The sequence below is a fragment of the Pipra filicauda genome, unplaced genomic scaffold (genome assembly GCF_003945595.2).
Source record: "Pipra filicauda isolate LSUMZ 115617 unplaced genomic scaffold, ASM394559v2 scaffold111_size4109106_pilon, whole genome shotgun sequence".
NCBI lineage: Eukaryota > Metazoa > Chordata > Aves > Passeriformes > Pipridae > Pipra > Pipra filicauda.
In genome coordinates, this window is record NW_024103563.1 from 364,855 (window position 1) to 383,724 (window position 18,870).

General features: G+C 37.7%; 1 protein-coding gene across 1 annotated transcript in view; it reads left to right on the plus strand.

Moving 5' to 3' along the window:
- CCSER1 (coiled-coil serine rich protein 1) overlaps positions 1-18,870 on the plus strand; it is a 637,592-nt gene that overhangs the window by 60,743 nt on the left and 557,979 nt on the right. The window contains exons 2-3 of the mRNA XM_027731767.2: positions 9,541-10,899; positions 13,471-13,658. Coding sequence (XP_027587568.2) covers positions 9,585-10,899; positions 13,471-13,658 — 1,503 coding nt within the window. The 5' untranslated portion in view covers positions 9,541-9,584. The remainder of the gene's footprint in view (positions 1-9,540; positions 10,900-13,470; positions 13,659-18,870) is intronic.

Here is an 18,870-nt window from a genome sequence, read left to right on the forward strand (position 1 = left end):
GTTTAGGCACTTCAGAGTTTGCAAGCTGGTTTAATTTACTTCTTTCTATGCTTGTTTTGTGGGAATCAATGCTTAGACCTTCTTAACCTTCAGTTTTCAAAATGAAATGCAGGTCTTTACTGTGTGTGGGCAAACTTGGTATACGAGGTTCTGGGCATTACTGCTATGGCACTTGATTTTCCTGATGTGTGCTATACTCATTGCCACAGAAATGTGAGCTATTGTGTTTTATTGCTTGATTAACAACTTGCAATTAGAATTTGAGTATATGAATATATTGAGTTGTCTTGAGTGCTCTTCTCTTTCATTGTTTTTACTAGAAAGAGACAGATGAAAATGAGTGTGATAAATCTAACCTAGAAATAATTATATTTTCAGTATAGCAAAAGGGGGCTTGCCTGAGTCTTTGCTAAGGTTCATGGAAGTCTTAGGTAGAATGTGATAAGTATCATAATTTATTTCTAAATGTAGTACACTTGATTCCTAAAAATGTATTTTTATAAGTAGTGTCCAGTGGAGTACATTAACATATAAAGAAACAAAAGTAGTTAGTTTGCAATTAAAATAACAAAATTACACAATATTGGGGATGGTAATTATGAATGTATTTAATATTCAGCCCCACAAGGCATGCATCTCATGTGTGGCAAAAACTACAGGGAACAGTAATCATGTGGTTCCCTTTCATTAGAGTTTATTAAGCTGAGAGTAGTTTGCCTGGAATGTCTCAGTCAGTCTGAATCCTCAGTCTGAGGATTATCAGTTCATTTTACATCACCAGATTTCTTTCAAAGCATGAGTTGGGAATTGTTGTTCTTTTCTGTTAAGCTTAGAGGAATTTGGAAAAGTTGCTGTTTTATTATTTTGTGCTAATACATTCAACAGCTGCAACAGTGATGTACTACAATTACCTTTTTATTAATCAAGAGACCAATCTGTAAATTAGACTGCCTATGTTAGGCAGAGCTTTTACAGTTTGCTTTCAAGAATAATATTAGCCACATTTGTTTGTTTTATTTTTAAAATCCTTTCACTTCTCTGGGTCTCCTGAAAGAGTTCTTAGTGCCCAGCCTTTTTCACTGTGAGAATGTAAGGTGGACCATGGGTCTCTATCTCGGTACTCTCTTTCCAACAACAGCTCTAAGGTGCTTAGGCAGAAGTAGGAATGGAGCACAGGTGTTGTATGGATCTTCAGAATTGCATGATTAGTTTGTTAAGGTTTTATCAGTTTTCACTATAATCCATTAAGGGATTCTGTACTTAGTCAGAAAAAAAAAAAAGACACAAAGAAAACCCTGCTTCCATCCACTTAAATTGTGAGTCTGTACTAGGAGTGGTTGGATCATGCATGTCCAAGTATTGCTTCTGCAAGAGTTAAAGAAGAATTACAGATAGGGTGATTGAGGCTTACAAGGATGAAAGGCCAAATGGCTTAAATCAGCATGATTCACTTCACTGGAGCCTGTTGAATTTACAACCGATGAGGATTTGGTCCTTTTTAATGCCATTAAGGTCACTCATTGAACTGGTGACAGAGGTAATAAATGACTCCAGCCCTTGTTGGTTGCCATATACACAGCAGAAGCAGACAGCACTTGAGACTGAAAAGCAGCCAGACTTGGAAATGTGCAGGAAACTTTAGCATAAAAAATAAATTGCTGATGACACTGAAGTTGTGATTCAGGAAGACAAGAGGCACAGACACAGGAGAGCACTGAACAAAGACTCACAGTTCTGCTGGGACTGTGTAGTGCTGAGAGAGTTACAAGATGGTTCCATGGGGGTGAGCAAGAGGTGTGCAGATTTTAGAAGGAGTATATTAAAGTGGAGCTTGAATTGACTACTAACTGTGAAAATCAGATGGATTATGCTTTAGAGACCTTTACGATGTCTTGTGAGTCATCAGAATATTTTTAGGAAATTTTGGCAGCTTTTTTGTAGGGGCTCTGATAGAGATGCTTTGAATACCTGTGGGAGTTGTATTGATGCTTTGCTTCACTCTACTGGCAAATTTTATGCAGTGAACAGTGCACGATGGATACAGAGCTAGGGCTATGTTATTCCAGGTATTTTCCTCATGAGAATACCAGCTGTCTTGTGCAGCAGTGATCTGTTCCACTTGAAATCCAGAGCAAATGGCTGGCAAGGAGTTTTTCCCTCTCTTTATGTCCTGGGCTGAGGCAAATGCTAGATCTGCTGTTTTTCAGCATGCACGTGAGTTAGTGCTCTAGTAGGCATCTTACACCTCTTTATCATGCATGAAAGAAGAAAAGATCTGATTCTTTCTAGGTTACTTTTCCCTTTTGGTTAAAATAAAATGCAGCCAGAAGTCAAATCGCTGTCTATATATGAACATATCCTGTATTTATGATGAAATACTAGTATTTAGTGTGAAGTCCAAACATAATTATTTTCCTTAAAGTGTTACTAGAACATAATTTTCTGTTGTCTCTAAACATCCTAAAAACACTACCATGTGCAACAGGAATGGGCGTGAGAGGAGAGAAGGATGTGAAGGGAGAGAAAGATGCTATTTGATCCTCTTGAATCCTTCCTAGTCCCTAGACTGCCATCTCCATGTCCACCAGAGATATCTCAAAATTAGCCTATTTCTTTTTGTCCCATTATGGTATAATTTCCATGTGTACTCAGGGACCTGTGTAAGTCCACTTCACTTGTTAAAAGTGAATAATTCAGTGCATACAAGCACATTTGGGAATGCTAATCAGGGGAGTGGATGCCATTGACATTTGAATCACAAAGCAAGCATATACTCTTTGATATTTGCATTTCCAGGTTATTATTTATACTTGTAACTGTTTCTAATTAAACTATAAGTATTGTGAATACCAAATTTTTAAGAAATGCATTGTACACTTGTCCAGAATTCAGATAAGTGGCAGAGGTAAGAGATGTGGTTTCTCTTCTATTAAAAAATCAGCACAACACACCGAAACAAATGTGACTTCTGCTTCACTGTGGTGTGGTCCTTACCCCATTTCTGACCTCTCTTGTGTTTCATTGTTGAATGGATGAAAGTTAATTGCTTATCTTCTTCACACAATCAACAACAGCAACACTAGAAGTAGGGTATGATTTAAATGGGAGTGAACTGTGACCTCTAGATTTCTAGACATCAGTTTCTGTTCTCTTTTAGTAAACCTGCAGTTCACCTGGTACAAGAGGGATGAATTTAAATACCCAGTGATAATGAAGGAAAGACTGAGTCGTGTGTGACCTGTCTCATTTAACATTTGCCTTCTGGCTAATTTAAAGTCTAAAGAGGATATATAGATAACTTATCTCCAGCTGTCATCTTTGTATGTTTGTTACACCTCTAATTTAATCTCAGCACTGGGAATAGCAGTTAATGATATATGAAATCAGAGTCTTCAACTGGTACAAGACTAGTCAAAATCAGAGATGGGATTTTAATATATATGTGTGGCTTCAGACTTTATTGCAAATTTACTTGCTTGCTTCCTCTGTTGTTTTCTGAAAGCACAGAAGTGTTTGAAAATAAAGTTGGGCCTGGGCTGCAGAACACAGGAAACTAAAAAGAAATATCATGTCTTGACTTAGTATAACTCAGTGTTTGTATTATTATTTTTTTTTCCAAATATATGAAAGCTGATGCCAAATATGAAAAATCTATTTTGGACAATTGGTTTTCAGTACAGAGGGAAAAAGTGTAGAGTTGTATGTGTGTGCGTGTATAGACATACATAACTTTTAAAAGTCTAGCTCCCTGTTTTAGGTGTTCTTCTTTTTTATAAAGACTGTTAAGAAAAATTAAGCTACAAGCAAGTGGGGACATGGTAGTAGCTTAGAAATTTCACACCGAGAATTGACTTCGACTGCTGTTCCACAAAATACATTCTTGATCTCTGTATGATGCTGCAAGGGTTACGTGCACAAGGAAAGGAAAGAGTGTTATTCTCAAAAGTAAATGGAACCGTTATGTATTAGGAGGAGTTTCACTTGTTTAATTTGCAAAACTAGATTGCTTCACTGTCACAATCCCACCTTTCTTAGCTAGAGCCTTCTGTTGTTCAGGTATTTGGCTTTGCTAATATTTCAGTAATTAATATTAGTTCAGTTACATTGTCCTTGGTAACAGCTAAACTCCTGAGTATTTATATGCAGGTACTTATTTGTTTGCTTTTGTTTTAAATGTAAACTGGTATTTTAATGGCTTTTTTAGATTCTTATATTCTTCTCATGTACAGGATTGTGCACACGTAGTGTCCTTTGGGAGCTGTGCAGATAAAACTCAGTCACAAACATGCTAGAGAGACAAATAATACTGGGATAAAATTAGAACTGTATTCAAGGTAGTAATGCTTTATGATTCAGGTGGCAGTCACAGGCTACGATATTCACTGTTGGGCTAAAGGACGGCTCTTTATGAGTGCATCAGCTGCATTAGGACTTCTATTGACTCACCAGTTAAAAATATTTATTTTCAAGTGGTTTTGTGGCTATTTGTAGCATCCTGAGGTAAATTTAATTTCTGTGTGAGACTGGAGCCAGCTAGTCTACAGAGACTATGTGTGTGACATGGTTTTTGCCTCCTGCTGTATGGTAGTGCTCACTTGAGGAATGGAGTATATTCGCAGATTTACATGTTAGTCTTGTGTCTGTTGCTTTATTATACAGTTCCTGATTCAAAGCAGTAAAGAAAATGTGTCATCATCCTTAAACTATGAGTCCTGTCTAAAAATCGTAACAGCTGTGGAGAGCAGAGGTAGGGAGCAGATGCATATTGATATTCTGCTGTGATTAAAGGTTGGGGCCCTTCAGCTATGACATGTCATCTCCCAGTTTAAACTCTGATAGCTAATTCAGTTTTGTTCTTTGTGTGAAAGATACTGTTTGATATTTCTAGGAGGTGCATCTTAAAGGAGAACATCTTTAGGAGAGCGTTGTTTAAAGAGTGTTGAAAAATACGGGTTGGTTTATTCATAAAGAGTGTTTGCACTCACACATTGCAGTGTTGAATAAGCATATATTATCTCTTGTTATGTACTTGAAATTATGATAATGGTAAAATTCACAAATAGTTCCAATTCCTAAATTTTGCCTCAAAGGCAATGAGAAATGTAGAAGGCACTGACTGTTGCTTTTTCGTAGTCACAGTCATTGAAAAAGTAGATCCATAGCTCCATCTACTGGGGTTCAAAAACAGCAGCACGAGGAGTAGGTATATATTGAATGCACTGCACTCTGGCACACTTGTGAGAGTAACTGCTTGGCAGAAGCTGAAATAAAAAGTACTGGGTTTTATTTTTCAGCTGGTAGATTGGAGGAGTAACTTTCTCTGGAGATATTGGTGTAATATTTTGATAATTTTACTTATTTTAAATCTTGTGGATTTTCTCTGCAGTTACATTCACTGTCTGAATGTTGAACAGTTTGTTTCTTTTGACAAGATACAGCAATATGCATAATGCAGAGCTACCCGTGTAATTTTTACCCTGTACATGCGTGTTTTTCATAATCATGCAACTGCTGTAGGCAAGATAAAGGCCTAATATAGTATAGCTGGATGGTTCCTCCAGAGATCTCCTGTGGGGAAAGAATGAACCCCAAGTATAAAAAAACTTGACCTCCTGGTTTTCTCTGGCAATTAAATACATAACTGTAAGGTATTTTTGAGATTAATTTGCATTTTCCAGCATTTTTGTGAAGACCAACATGAAAGAAAACTATTTCTATTTGATTAGCTTTTAAAATTGCCAATAAGAGGGAAAATATTTTGTTCACACTTCATCATTTACATTAATTTTGAGCACAGGAGCTCAGCAACTGAGCTGTAGACAAGCTCTTGGGGAAGTGCAGATTCTAAAATAACCCACTATTACTCTGGCTGCAGTTGTTTTCAAAGTACTTTACTCATTTTCCTTCATTATATTGAACCTCTGTCTTGTGTAATACCAGCTGCAAAAATGTGCATCAAAAATCCATTCCATAAAATGCAAAATTTAAATGTCTGTCTTCTGCAGCACTGAGTAAACAGTTTCAGGCAATAGCTGGATTTTAGAATTAGAAAGTATTACAAAGTAATGATTCTGTATTTGACCAAGATTCAAACCTCCATACAGAATACTGTGACTGTTTTCTTGAGTGTTCTCATTATGTGATAATGATGCAAAATATATTTTGTCCTAAACAAGGAGCCTGATCTAATTGACAGTCTTAGAATCATAGAATATACTAAGTTGGAAGGGACCCATCAGATCAAGATCACTGAGTCCAACTCCTGGCCCTGCATAGGACAGAAGCCTTCCTAGACTGTCACTTGTCCTTGATGCTTTGTGTTTACTTGGCTTCTTGTTAGTATTCTAAAGGCACAATAATTTACTTTACAGAGAGCTTTGTATTAGTTCCTCAATTGATTGTGTAGGATCAGAATTGTTGTCCAGTTTAAATTTGAAAGAGGTGTCTGGAATGACATAATACCATTACAGAGGTGACTTTCTTTGCTGTTTTCTTTTTTCTTTGTTTCAGATTTTAAGAATAATGCAGTAGGGACAAGGATGTTAGATAGAGAACGTTAATGATTTTGTAGAGAAGATGTAGCTGGAGTGAAGTTCACTCTGCAAGGGTTACTGCTATAAAGTTGTAAGCAGAAATAATTATGTTAAATGTGGAGACTGAAAGGAAACACTTCCTATTTTGCTCATATAAGCAAAATAAGACATATGTTTATAACTCCTCTGCAATAAGGAAAAGAAATTGATAAAAGATCAGATTTCATTAGTGTCTTGGGGTACTGGTATCTTGAAATTCAGGTTATTTTTCCCTGTGTTGCAAGTAGAAGAGTTGTGACTTTAACTCAGTGCTCAACTTTCGCAGTTTAATGCTGCAAAATGTGTGTTTGTGTATATAAAATAATATTAAAAATATTACTAATATATTCACAACATTCAAAGTATTCAAACTATATATATGCACATAAGCAGTCCTATATGCATGTATACATGGATGTATATGTTTTAAGAAATGTCCTCTGATAGCTACTGAAGAAGATAGAAGAAACAGTATCTTATACTTAGTTCATATTTTATGGGTGAGAATTTCTGACGGTTTATTTGTGCTCTTCCTTCAAGAGAAAAGAAAGGAATAATGACTGAATAAATGCCATTTTGTTATCTGCAGTTTGAGGCAGTGTATTTGTTACCACCTGGAAAGCTAAGGTTGCGTTTATTCACTTATTAGAAATAATCTCTGTTATTATTTAGGCACAACCTTTGTATTTCCAGTGCAAGCCTACAGCATGTGCTTTTTTTGCTCAGTTTTCTGCTTCCCTCTGCTCTCAATTTGGAGAATTTCATAATTATAAGCCAGGATGGCTTGTTCTTCAGTGAACTGACAATTAAGGTGTGGGCAAGAGAGAGAATGATGACAGCAAATGTTTTGTCTGACCATAAAATGTCTGTAGTGATCCAACGTATTTTAAAAATAGTTTACTCATCTGCTGCTGTTGTAAAACTGCATTCTGAAGTCTTTTTTTTTTCGACAGTTACGATCTGTGCTTACCGTAGAAGGGAGAACCCTCACAATCTCTTGTGTATGTGTGCTTATCCATACATATCAGTATGCCTGCAAGTAGATGTCCAGAAAAGCAAAGAAAACCCAAAACAATTAGGTCCTAAAGTGGTTAAAGAAGTAAGAGAAGTTTGTAGGGGGAAGGGTGGAGAAGGTTGCGTGTGGCTTTCAAAAACCCCTTTTCAGTAGGCTGAATTGTGGACAGGTGAACAAGCTGGTAAAACACCAACCCCTGTGTGAGTTCACAGGGCCCTGGCTTCTCTGTGCTGTCACTCTGCAGCTGCTCTTACACAGTGGTGTGAATTCCAACTTTCTTATTGTCAGTGAAATGGAACGGCTTCTGTGCATTAGTTCATTTGGTGGATGTAAAGTTGTTCTGATAACTCTGTGGGGTTCTGTATTGTCAGTTTTACCCTGGTCAGACTGAATTCGAATTGGAGTTTCAATCACAGAACCTGGGTATTGTCTAGGTTGGGTTTTAGCTTGTCATCAGAGATCACCAATGACTTTTAGCAATTAGTGACTATTCCCAAGCTGTTTCTCTCATCTTAAAGTACAAAATTACTTATTGATTCCTGGTGCTTGTGAATAGTGTGGCTGCTTGGCATTGTATGTTCAGCCATACTAGCATTTAAAAAAAAAATGTTAACAACACTATGTACAGTCTGATATCTAGTCAGAAACAGTCTCTGAACTTACTCTTTACCTTGTCTTTCACAGTTAGATATGTAGTTTTATTACTGCTTAAATATTCTGTTCCCATTTTATATATATATGTGTGTATATATACACTACATAAATTTATATCTATATAGTTAAGATCCTTGTTGTGACCACATAACACAAATTTCTCATCAGATGAATTACTTTGTTTTTGCACTTGACAGACAAACATTGTTTAGGTAAATGACTTGGATTTTATTTCTGTATGCTGAATACCAGCAGCTCATGAAGTTACGCTTGGGCATTATACCTATAGCCTCTCTTGTTCTTTTAATTATATAGTACATGTTTTTATTGCTCCCTCTGTGGTGCTGTCTTTCTCAGTGATGGTTTATTATAATGAGAACAAAAAGGAGATAGAACTGGTATATATTTCATAATGATTAATGTTCTTCTAGTACATCTATGGTGCTGATCAAAATAAGTCTTTATTGCTTAAACATTTATAAAAATATTTAAGTGCCTGTGTGTGAAACACTTTTCACTAATTTCAGAAAAACCCTGAAAAATTAGTCAATTATAAGCAAATATGCTGTGGGAGGATTTTAGAGGAGTGTTCAAAGGAAACATCAAAGTTCCAATATAGAAACGTGATCCTGTATTTTGACAATAAATTCCCAGAACTTACAGTTTCTGAGGAAGAATTTTTGGTGGTACATATTCTGACTGGACTGCAATCCTGTCATTTTCTCTGCTGCAAAGTGATACATGCAGCCTTTAGGAGGAGCACATGAGGCAATTAAAAATCCAACTGAAAGTTCAATGAAGATGGGAAAATTTAAATCCTCTTCTTTCATGCGAAAATCTGAGTATATAGAAACATAAAATAATGATTTGTTCTACTCAGATGATGAAAAATCAAATATTTTCTAAGAAAGCTTACAGTTTAGAAGACGACTTGTTCTAAAACCTTACAAAAACAAGGACATTTTGGGTGATATGCTTGTATAACTTCTGGTGTTTAGATTTTATGCTATTACCCACTATGATCTGTGTTGTACAATACCATATATAAAACTGTATCTTTCATCTGTGGAATGTTTTGAGCCACGTCTTTCCTCAGTTACTGGGTTTTCAGTGCTGCTTATTGAACATCACTTTGAAATTCTAGAAGTCTTCAGTAATGCATAAGCAGTAACTTGCAGCTATACACAAAATTGATGTTGACATCTCATTTATTTAGGCTGACTTAAGAGTCTGTTCAAGCGGGCTTTGAGGCTGAATTATTTATCTCCCCCCCTCCCTTTTTTTCTTCTCTAATTCCAGGTTAGTTTATTGGCCGTGAGGAACCACGGACACTTTGTGCCCTGATGGGGGACTCAGGATCCAGACGATCGACTCTAGTATCTCGGTTGCCAATATTCAGGAGAAGTGTTAGCCGGAGACACGACTCCCTTCCTTCCTCACCTTCTTCTGCTAATGCTATCGGTGCCCACACCTCCTCTCCATCCAGCACAAACTCCAGCTCAGGGAGCACAGGAAAGCGCCGGAGTATTTTCCGCACTCCTTCCATTAGCTTCCATAACAAGAAAGGGAGTGAGCAGAAGCAGGACTCAGCTAATCAAAATGTTAACATCTCGAATGGTGCCCAGTCCTCTCTCAGCACTTTTCAAAAACTCAGCTTAGAGGAGCACATAAAAAGCAGAGGAAGACATTCAGTTGGCTTTGGCAGCTCACGTAGCAAGAAGATAACAAGGTCTTTAACAGACGATTTTGAAAAGGGAAAGGAGCCCTCAGCTAATAAAAATGTCTTCATAAATTGCATAAGCTCTGGGAAGAATGAGGGTGATGATTCGGGCTTTGCGGAGGAGCAGAGCCGATATTCTGTCAAACAGTCCACACGAAAACTTCTCACTAAATCTTTTTCATCACACTACAGATTTTCCAAACCAGTTCCAGAGAGTCAGTCAGTTTCCTCTGTGCAGCAGTCCAGGTGCTTGCTGGAAGTTAAATCCTATGTGGAAAGTGAACCTGTCATTGCCAAGTCCTCTCCTCCATGCTCAGCCGAGACAACAGAGTGCATGGGAAGCTCCTTGCAGTCCCCTCTGCTCTCAGCTGACCTCACAGCTGCCCAGACCCCCTCTGACTTTGTCGCCCTGACGGAGGATTCTGTTTCAGAGGTTGATGGTCTGCCCAGCAGTGGGCCTGGTGCGCTGCTCGCAGAGGATTTTGGCCAGGATGTCTCTACCTCTCACGTCTTCTTTAATCCTGATGCTGCTCCTGCAAGGGAAACGGATTTTGTGGAAAGTACTGTCTGTTCTGCTGGTGTATCTCCTGCGAGTCACGTGAGCTCATGTACTGTCGGATCTAATACCTTATTCAAAACCTCAGCTGCTAATCAAGCAAAAGTACTGTTGCAAGCCAATGGACTGCATATTAATGATGCCAGGCACATAGAAAAAATTAATGTGGACAATGCACATTTAGAAACCTTTGTATTACAGCGTAGTGAAGAACCAGTGATACTCTCTCCAAAGGCAGGAGGGGCGACTGGGGACAGAGATGAAAGAACGCCATCCAAGCACACAAGAGGCCCAATTCCTGTAACGGAGTCTAAGAGCGTTCCATGTTCTGAACCTCAGTCCTTTAAAACACAGCAGGGTTATGAAACGAACAATCCTAAAGGTATGTCTTACGGTCTTCTTATTTTTGGGTTTGGGGGGGGGTTTTTTTGGTCTCAGTTTTTCTGTTGGGATTGGTTGTCATAAAGTGGTTTTGTACATTTGCAGGAGCTAGCTAGGAATTAAAAAAGTTACAAATTGTGTCCGCCTCCCAAAATTGTAGGAATTAAACAAAAAGTCTATGATTTTTTGAATTGATGTTGTACAGTTTGCGAACACCCATCACTGCTGTTCGTAGCTATGCTTTCTTGTGGTAGAAAACAAATTAAGAAAGAGAGTATTGATTCTTGACTCTTGTTAAAGGCTGAAGCTGGGATTTTTTTGAGGCATACCTATTTTGGACTTTGTACAAATTATGAAATTTGGGATGGAAACATCACCAGAGAAATAAACCTTCTTGTACTCTGGTTATGAAAAATGACATGGTTTACCTTATATTGATCTAGGTTTTGAAATTACCAGTCTTTCTTTCCCTGTTCAACTACGTTATGGAGTAGCTTAGAGTGGATATTTCTGTGGCAGAGTACGAGAGATCCTATTTCTGCTTCCATCTCAAATAAACGTCCAAATTGTCATTGTGTAATCTGTGAAACTGAGAGAGTTAATTACTATCTAGATTTCACATTGTGTCTTTAGTTTATGAAAAGGAATTTGGAAATACTAACAAGATTAAGTGGAAAGACTGTGCCTAGAAATCCAAGTCAATAGAAATGCTGATAAGTAAGGCACACGACCCCTGAGTGAAGGACACCTGCAGAAAACATTTATCTCTGACAGTTGATGTTCTTAAACAAACTTAATGACTGGTGCTTTCTTGAATAATCCTGAGGCTGTATCTGGTGGGACAAAATTTTTAAGAGATAACAAGGCGGTGTATATAGTGTTTGTATTAGAAGATGAATGACTTCAAGTAAACTCATATGTATTCACACCCGTCTTTTTGCTTGGATGTTTATCTAGGCATATAAGATTATAAGCAATCAAAAACAATTTTGCTTTTTGAATTATTAGTCACTGCGAGGCTTGGTTAGATATCTTGTACATAAATGGCAACATAAAGACAAATTAATCCACTAAATTAGCTTTCACCAGAAGGCAACTCTTTCCCTCAGAACCTTAGACACTCTGGAGAAAAAATATTTCCATTTATGTATATTACCAGTCCTGAGCACCCCGTTTGTCTTCCTTGCCACATTGTCTCATCTGTGAACGAGCTCATATTTTTGGTTCTGCCTTACTAGAGTGTACTGCAGAAGAGCGAGTGAGCAACTTGGAGGGATGTTTAGAAATGCCCAGTGTGTTTCAGACTCATGTGCTGGCAATGTATACTTAATCTGTATTTCTGGAACGCAGCTAACTGGAGTTGAGATTGTGATAGAGGGATTTTTGTAAATTGGATTTGTGTTCACAGAAACACTAGAGCTAATACTGCGCTATATAAAAGTTAATGATTAATTGTTATGTTTTTATAGTGCTGTTCAAAATACAATTTTTTTTTGTGTGTGGTGAAGAATGTATTTCAAATTAGAAACTGGCCAAGCATACAAAAGGACCATTGAAAAAAAAGATATAAAATCCTGCCATATGAAATGAAGCAAATACAGGAAAAGCTTACATGGCATTCAATAAGATAAGTAGTTATATCTGTTGCAACAGACGGGTTTAAACATTTGGTTTTCTAAAACAGTATTTAAACCCAGATGTGAATACAAAATATTTCTCTGCTTTTTCTTTGTTAATAGGTATTTTCTTTTCTGTATCTGGTCTCATAGCTGATATCATTATAGATAGCATTGTGAACATGACATTAATGTATGAGCAGGTTTGTATATTTTTATGTGATCTGGATTTTTTTGAGAACCCTTGGAGAAAATGTCTCTTCTCTTGCAAAATGCAAAAGAAGATAAGGTTTTCTTTGTGACATTTATTATGCTATCATGCTTTTTATCTTTCCCCATCTCTAAATTTGCTCTAACACTTCAAAATGTATTTTTTGTCCTCCTTTCTTATTTTGTTATTGTTTAACTGGAGTTGGGGACTGGGATTCAGCCCACTGACTGCAGGCTCAGTTTGGAGGGTGCAGGGGCAGAACTGAGCTGGGAAGGCTGAACAGAAACAGAAACCAATGTGCATCCCTGTCCTATGTGGGGATAACAAAGTTGTGACCTGGCCCTACAAAACGTGGACTTGCCTTGGGATGGAGGGTAAGGCAGGTTGAGTTTTGGCACCAGTGAAACAGTGATAGTTTCTCTGATGGATTTTACTGAACAGGAGTTCGAAAGTGTCCTATAGCAAGGGGAGAAAGAAAAGGATGGAGAAAGACCCTTCTGGATTCTATGAGGAGCCATGGACTGGGCTGTAGTGTGCTGAGTGTGCAATTCGTTGAGGGCTGAGCAGTGAACCGGTGGCCCAGGTGACACTTTTATCTAAGTAAAAGCAGTCTGCTTTCTACAGAACATCTCTTAGGGGATTCCCTTTCAATGTAAGCATTTCAAGCAAAGAAGTGTTCTGATTAAGAAAACAGTTATACAGAGTAAGTCCCTGTAATGATTGCTGATTGCTTCTCTGTTTGTAGTTGATCTTGCCAACAGCTTCAGTCCATGCCGAGAAGGCAGATTTGTTGAGAAGCGGTTGAGATCCTCTTCGGAAGGTACTGCTGGAGGCAGTCGGCTGATCATAAAACCAAAGGATGGAAATGCAGAGGAGCTAAACAGCCTACGGAAGCAGAGGGCAAACTCGTCCTCTTCAAAAATGAACAGCATGGTGAGTTTTACTCCAATATACATATGTTCATGTTTTTCTGTGAGTGGTGTAACTAAGTACAGTGAGAAGCAGTGTCTTTGCAAGTAACTATCAGCAATAAAGACAGGGGGAGCTGTCTCAGGCTTCCAAAATGTAATCTATGCTCAGCTACAGCTATTAAAAGTATTTTTTTGCAGGATATGGCAATGTGAAAAGGTTTTCATACTTTCTGTGAAGAGTTTCTTCTTGTCACACATTGTCTGGGAGAAAAACCGGGAGAGGGAACTGCAGCAAAATTCTGTACAACTATTTCTGAGGTTAAATGCAGTGGGCTACTCTGTGGCAACATTTTATTGTTATTGTGGTAGTTACTTCATGTGCTTGTCTGGTATGGGTGAGATCAGATCAGAAATTGGATAGAGAGGAAGTTGTCTGTAAAGAGGCTCATCTGAGAGGTCTGAGTGGTCCCTTTTGAAACTGGTGAGAAGTTTGAGTGCTTTCAGTGAGCACAAGGTAAAGAGGAGAAAGGATTCTTTACGAGAACCCTTGGAGAGTCCAGAGGACTGGAAAAGCTAAGGCAGATCAGATAACTGCAGGAGAGTTTTTGAAACAGTAGTAGAAGGAACGGACTGACAAGTGCTTTCCTATAGCGAATGAGAATAAATATTTTAAGGTGAGTGTAATTTATATTTATGCATGTGCTCTCCAGTGAAAGAAATAACAAAGATGGTGAGATTGAATACTGCAGCAATGGAATTCACTCTTTAGCTTATGGGAATCATTAAAACAAGCTTTATGGTCATTATTAGTTTGAAATATTTTATTAACCATGTTGACTGAAAAAAAGGAGGATTCAGTTTGTACTTGTATCCAAACACAGCTTTTCGTGGAAAGCAAAAAGGTGCAAGTTTCTTACCCCTACCTATATTTGCTGACCAGATGTATAAAAAGGCTTTTCCTTTTCAGGTTTATGTAATAGCTCTTATGCAGGACCAAACACATCTCCGAGACATTCAGATTTGACCACAACTGCCTTTTGTAAGAGAGAATTTTTACAGTTCCATAGAGATGGGAAATGGATTGGTGCAAACTGATCTTAGATTTCCAGTTACGCACTCTTTTGATGTATTTTTGCAGGCCATTACCAGAAGTCAACAACTCATACCAGTGCTTAAGGCAACTTTTATGCTACTTTGGCTAACACTAAACTTAACATCTTCTCTTCCACTTGAGAAACCAAGGAAGACTAGAATTGTCTTTCTCTGTTCCTGATTGATCATTTAATAAAACCAGGTCCTGAGAAGGAATCTGATTTACTGTGAAATCCCCTTACAGAAACTGGCAGGAAATTCAGGTTTGGGGGTTTCTCAAGAGGATGTGAAACCCATCTGTTGTCTTGATAAATCTCATCCACGTGTCTGAACGTATCACCTTTGTGGCTGGACTTGAAAATGCTGCTGAGGATGGCAAGAGAAAATTATATCAGTAGCCAAGCACATTCTGTGAACGTGTGGCTGGTGCACAACAGATTTCACTGGGTACCAGTGTCCTGAAGCAATGGTTGCTAAAACACTCAACTAAAATGGAGTTACTTGATGTCTTTTGCAGAAAAATCTTACCAATACAAGGGTAACCTAGGCAGATTGGACTACCAGCAGGATTATTCTCTTCTTAGCAGGATCAGATTGTGCAGATTTATCAGATTAATTTTATGCTACCTGAAAGGGCAGGAGGCAAATTAATTTTAGGAAGGAGGAAATTTTGCACACCTTCCTTTCTTGTTTCTAGATTGTTGTCAGCTTGTCAAATGAAGTAGTACGGTAATTCAAAATTTATTTCAACGAAAATTTATTTTTACCAAAAAAAATTGATTTTTAAATTTTTTTTTTGGTATCCACTGGATTATTGCACCCAGAGATACAGCACAGGAATAGAGACATAGAACTGCTAAATAGTAGAAGAAACCTTTGTGCTAAAAAAGAACTGAGCTTTTGCATATTTGTCTGTTTTTGTAGGAAGTTTGCATCCAGATATCAGTGAATAACATTTTATTTTTCAAAGCCAGGAAGAACATGATGGCATTCAAAGATGCTGTTTCATACAGAGCATTATGCGGATGTAGTTCATGCCATAAAATACTGCTTAACCTTGGCTCAGACCTGTAAACCTTACTTGGATTTTTAGACCCAAGCTGTTAGGTAGACCTCTTTGTTTATTTAAATACCGGGCTAGATTGATGCTGTAGCACTTTATTCTATTTAGCCCTGTATTAATGGTGGAATTGGGAAGGTGACAACCCAGTAACAACATGAAGTAAGCAAAGTGTAGATGGGTTTAGGTAGTAATCTGAGTCCCTTCTTCGTTTTGTATATGAAATCCAGGGTTTTTTCCCCCCCCACTTCCATTAGCAAGATTGTCCACAAATTTACAGGTTTTTACTCAAGCTTATTTGTATTACAGTCACAAACCAAGGACTTTTAAAACAAGATTAGAGAGCATACTCATGAGTGAAGGGTAAAATTATTTTTCCTTTCCCCCCAATACATATGGATATCATTTTCCTATCTTAAGAAAATAAAAACTTTTTTAGTAAAAAGCAAAGTTTAAGAAGTAAATCAAACAAAACCAAACCTGAAACCACTGCCCCGTACACTAACCACTCCCTCCCCACAGACAACCAGAAGGCAAAAGAATTAACAGAGTTCCCTGGAAGTAAAAGAATAAAAAAATTTAAGAAATTGAATGTTCGTAATAATACATATTTGAACAATAAAAAAGCCTCTTCAAAGCTTGTCACAAGCAATTAATGTTTAACACCATAGTAGCAGGTGTAGTAGCGTATTCCTGCATAATTGTCAGTTCTTGTTTCAAAGGTGATAGGTAAAAGCTTAGATAGACTGATCTCCTAAATACTGGGAGAATATGTATGAAACCTGCAGAAATGGTCACCGCTTCCCCCAAGTGGGCCATTAACTCACTTGTGAGATGCTGAAAGTAATTTATAATCTGGCCAAGAGCAGTGCTGCTCATCAATGAGATTTAGGGAAAGAAAAAAAATCTTTCAAAATAACTCTGTGAACGTGCCAGTTTCCTGGTAATGTAAGTAACGATCTGAAAGGGACGCTGGAGACGAACTGCTTGGATTACTAAACCGGCGTTCTTGCAGTGACCAATTTCTGCCACAAGAGAGAACCATTTCCCTAAAAATGGTTTTGGACTCATGTGTCACAGTTGCCCAGAAGGTGACAATGGCAATTCAGGACTCTTGTTGGAACAGTTCAATGTTATTAGCCTATGCTGTATAATAGACACTTTTCAAATGAAAATTGTTGATATTGATGCAATTTAAAGAGGTGGATGTTGCTGTAGAAACTCTGGTCATTCAAATGTTCCAAATATGAACTCATCAGTTACAGCTTTAAATATTCAGACATAACATGTAGACTAGTTAACTATGTCTCAGAAGGCTGGTAGAGGCTATGTCTGACAGCTCGATTTCTACCTCAGTGGTTCTTCTTTTGCAGTGGGTAAGAGAGGCAAAAAGAAAGAAAAATGCAAAGCAGCATGGTAGAAGACCTAAATGGTCTGAAATATGCAGCCCTGCAAGACCAGTGAAAACAATGCAAACCTGGATAGTTGAAATACAGGAGATAATTAGAATAACCACATGGAAAAAAAATTAGATCAGACCACCAAACCACTGTAATTAAGTTCTTTAAGAGGATCAAGAGTCAGAAGAGCAGGAAAAAAAAAAAAAGACTTGATGTGCTACAGTACTTAGAATTAACAGAAATCGAGATGTGTGGGAGCAACAAAATTATCCATCACTTCTCATAGTAGTGGCTGATATGGAAAGATGACTATCCTGAGTATCACATTTATCAGTACAAAGAGAAAATGTTAAAAAAATTGCCCTTTTTTTTTGTTTTTAAGTTGCTGATAAAGATTTTGAAATGGTAACAAATTACAGTTATTAAAACCAGATAGTCATGAAGGATGATATAAATGGAAGTAACTGTGTGTTACTGCAAGATAAAAAAAGTTCAGATTTGGAGCCCCTAGACCACACTGCCCAACTTCAAGAAACAAACTGCACTGTGCTGCATGCATACATGTTTTCACTCTGTCTAGAAATATGACTGTATGCAAGCAGTAGAATGAGACTGCCCACTTATATTTTACTCTCACAAACCTACCTTTCTGCCTCTCTGCTATTATTTACAAGGAAAATACTTATTTGTCTTAGTGACTGCTCTGTTGCCAACACCCATCTATCTATATGTGCTATATAACTAAAAGAAACTTTATCTTTCAACTGTTTCTTGTCTCAGTGGGTGAGCATTCTGTTCTGCGGGACTGTATTTTTCCGGGCACTCTTCAGCACAGTCTTTTCTTCAGTTTCTCATACTTGAATCTTCTCTAGATGTTGCCTGGTTTTTATCTCTTAAGTTCAGCTACAACTTTTCACCCTTGCAGGTAAAATTTTTATGCTTGCCCTGAATGCTGCATCATCCACTTCTTTTGCCAAGAGCAAGGCAGCCTTACCTACTTGTGTCAGCACAATTAGAACTGCACAACTTAGTTTTCCCGATTGTTGCTTTGACTGTACCATTTCTTTCTTTGCATCTTTCCTGTGGTTCCTATATATTAGATAAAACCGCTCGTTGCCCAGGACTTTCAAGGCCTAAGGACATCCCAGCTTTTTTCCCTCAGCTTTAACAGTGATACAAGTCTTCATTGCCCTGTTGTCAAGATGTCAGATAGTGGCATTCACATTTTCTCCCATACTAGAACTAGAGTATCATGAACTAGAGTAACTGCAGTTGCCACAAAACTTGCTTTATTTCCCTTCTCAATTTTCATTTTAATTTTTTGCCTTTTCTAAAGATAATTTTTCAAGATGCCTGCTGGTACTGTATTACTGAGGTTTTTTACTGAGCTTTTTTTTGCTTACCCATCCAATGCTGATGCTTAGCCAAAATCCCCTCTTCCTCCTGCTTGTACTGTGCTTATTACGTGAGGATGCTCTGAGTACCAAACATCTCAGTAAGTATGCTTATAACATAAATTAAGAACAGTGTATGGAAAAAGCAGTGTTGGAATATAGGGTAATATTTCACGGGCAGGAATTCAGTTTGATAATGGAAGGGGTTGAATATGTCAATTAAGTGTTAAATTTGAAAAATTAATAATTGACTAATTTATTACAGAGTGGGTCATCTGAAACTTCAGG